The sequence below is a fragment of the Micropterus dolomieu genome, linkage group LG13 (assembly GCF_021292245.1).
Source record: "Micropterus dolomieu isolate WLL.071019.BEF.003 ecotype Adirondacks linkage group LG13, ASM2129224v1, whole genome shotgun sequence".
In the NCBI taxonomy this organism is placed as follows: domain Eukaryota; kingdom Metazoa; phylum Chordata; class Actinopteri; order Centrarchiformes; family Centrarchidae; genus Micropterus; species Micropterus dolomieu.
The window spans coordinates 22,049,131-22,051,702 of NC_060162.1; the positions used below are offsets into that span (position 1 = coordinate 22,049,131).

At 40.0% G+C, this 2,572-nt stretch overlaps 1 protein-coding gene across 4 annotated transcripts; it reads left to right on the plus strand.

The window, feature by feature from the left end:
* The first annotated feature begins 237 nt into the window (after positions 1 to 237).
* LOC123981923 lies at positions 238 to 2,205 on the plus strand. 4 transcript variants are annotated; one of them, XR_006827853.1, is made up of 5 exons: positions 239 to 335; positions 911 to 1,131; positions 1,241 to 1,362; positions 1,457 to 1,545; positions 1,623 to 2,205. XR_006827853.1 is itself a non-coding variant. In XM_046067180.1 (4 exons), the coding sequence occupies exons 1-4, from the start codon at positions 277 to 279 to the stop codon at positions 1,851 to 1,853; spliced, it is 606 nt and encodes a 201-aa protein (XP_045923136.1). In that variant the 5' UTR covers positions 238 to 276; the 3' UTR covers positions 1,854 to 2,205. The 4 variants fall into 4 exon arrangements, 3 of the variants coding, with proteins under 3 accessions (XP_045923136.1, XP_045923135.1, XP_045923137.1); XM_046067180.1 differs by lacking the exon at positions 1,457 to 1,545 and having other exon boundaries at positions 238 to 304; positions 1,241 to 1,366; XM_046067179.1 differs by lacking the exon at positions 1,457 to 1,545 and having other exon boundaries at positions 1,241 to 1,366.
* Positions 2,206 to 2,572: the final 367 nt, after the last annotated feature.

The window sequence follows — 2,572 nt, forward strand, 5'->3', positions numbered from 1 at the left end:
AATGCCAGCGGAGAAAGTGGAAGAGTGCCACAAAAGTTACCGCATATGTGATGAAAAGGCTGCATCCCTTCTGATGTAGAATCCCGTTTAGGTAAGCAAACATAACAGTAAAGCTAGCAAGCTGATAATGCAGCAAACATGGACATAGCCATAAAATGGCTACAATTTGTGAAGCTGGGCTACTTTGCTCACACACTCAATCCAGCAGCACAAAGTCTCTACTCCCTGACTGCAGTGACCAGTGGACTGCGAAGATCCGAGCCGTGCCTTTGTTGTATGGATGAAGAGGTCCTCGATCGCAAAGGTTGTTCTGCGAGAGAAGCAAGATCTCCTCAGTATGAATCTCTGAATTTGTTTCATTTGATCACTCTGAATGGCATGTAATTAAAATGCCTTTTTTAGTAAAGTACATTTTGCAGGTATTACATTTAGTCAAATAGTACAATATAACAAATCTGATGTCTGATTGTACCTAAATTATATCAAAGTTTTATGTTATATGATGTTAAAACATCTAATTTCTCTGTCACTTTATTGTTTGTGTCAGAGCTACCTCAACACTCACTCACTCTGGATGTGAGAACTAGGTGGAATTCTCTCTACCTTATGCTGGAGAAATTCCTAGAGCATACCCTGCAATTTAAGCAGCCTGCTTGGATCAACGGCTGAGAAAGAATATGGAGAGGGACAGAGAGATAGATAGGAGTGAGAGATTTTTTCTGAATACAGGTATCCAGTTCAAACAAAATGTGTCCAACAGCAAAAACACACAAGAATATAACAATAAAACACTAAGCAGCTTAAGTTAAAAGTTTACTCAATTTCAACTTTAAGCGAGAGTCAAAAAGTCAACAGTGCAAACAAGAATAACAATGATTAATTTTCCGACAATGTATCCTTTCTCATGTAGACTTGCCTGATGACTTCAGGAAGGCAGAAGACTTTATCAACTTGATGTGTGTTCTTTACACTCCCACACTTTGTGTATCAACTGAAAAGAACCCCACATGTGGTCAGATCCTGCCAATTCTCCAAAAGCTTGAGATGCATTTTGCTGATGTTGAGGGAGACACAGGATTTGTATCTAACCTCAAAAAGCAAGTTTGGGCAAACCTTTCCAAGCGATACCAGGTAAATGACTTGAGTTGAACTTGGCTAAAAAGAAATGAATGAACAGTACATTAAATGATTCTATTCCTGTGACTCAATTCTATATTTAAAGAACATTTTTATTTTACAGAGCAAGGACATCAGGAACTTTCGTGAAATGGCAACAGCATTGGACCCATGCTTCAAACAAAAGATGGACAACAGTGCCAGTGTCTGGAACCAGATCAAGAGAGAGATGATGACAGAATCTGAGCAAGTGATTTAATGTCATTGATTCATCAATATATACTGTCTCCTACTCCCTCATTAAAATGATAAGTCTAAAGGCCAGTTATGTTCCTTGTAGTCAACAGAGGATGATTGTGGAGAGGATTGCGATGTGACAACAGTGTGGTCAGAGAAAGGGCCCGAGAATGATGGAGTGGAAACTGAGGAGTAAGAGGAGAATGTAAGCACAAGAAGTTTTGTTTACTTTTTAGCAATAATAATTAAGCTGTTTTTTGTTTGTTTAGAACCACCTCCCAGCAAACAACCAAGAAAGTCTCCAATGGAGGAACTTTTTGCCGATGTGGATGCACAAAAGATGTCATTACAGTAGAGGAGGACCATGTCCATCCAGGACCAGGGAGAGAAGGAGATGCCGATGTTTAAGGAGACACCACCAACCTTTACGGCCCATGACCTTGCTGCCTAGTGGTGGAACCAGCACAAGACTTCAGTTCAAATTAGCTTTATTTGCATGAATGTAACAACAATATTGCCAAAGCATCATACAAACTACAAGACTTACTGTTTATTGTCAGACATGGCCTTCTTGTATTCATGAACGTTCAGCACACAATCTGTGCTGAACGTTCGCGCGTACTGCCAGAGAAGGCAGATATGCTCATATTTCTAAACAAGCACTGTTTCTAATGTAGTGGGTTTTAAACATGTTAGTCCAGACCAGGGTGTTGTGTTATTTGTTTTGGTTGCAGTTATGAAAGTGCAACATCATACAGAGACGTTCTACTTTTCTCATCAACACCCATATGGGCTGTAGCTCCAAAAACTGTAAATCACCATTGAATCAAAATAAAAAAAATTTCTGTGAAATAAGCATGTGACGCATTTTGACTTCAACCCTCGTAGAATTGGAATTGAGAATCAATAAGAACCGGAATCAAAAGTAGGAATCGGAATTGGAATCAAAATTGTTAAAATCACAACCCTAGTCCTGTTCCTCTGAAGGAGTTCAGGGATTTGCTCTCCACTTCTTCCATGTAAATGCTGGCCACAATAAGGGATACTGGTGAGCCCATGGCACAGCCATGGTTCTGTCTTTAGAATCCCCCATTGTACTGGAAATAGGTGGTGTTTAGGCAGAGGTCCAGTAGTTTACAGATCTTGTCAGGGGTGAGGCTAGTTCTGTTGTCCAGAGTGTCTTGTAGCAGCCATTTCATTACGGTTTCTACTGCCTACA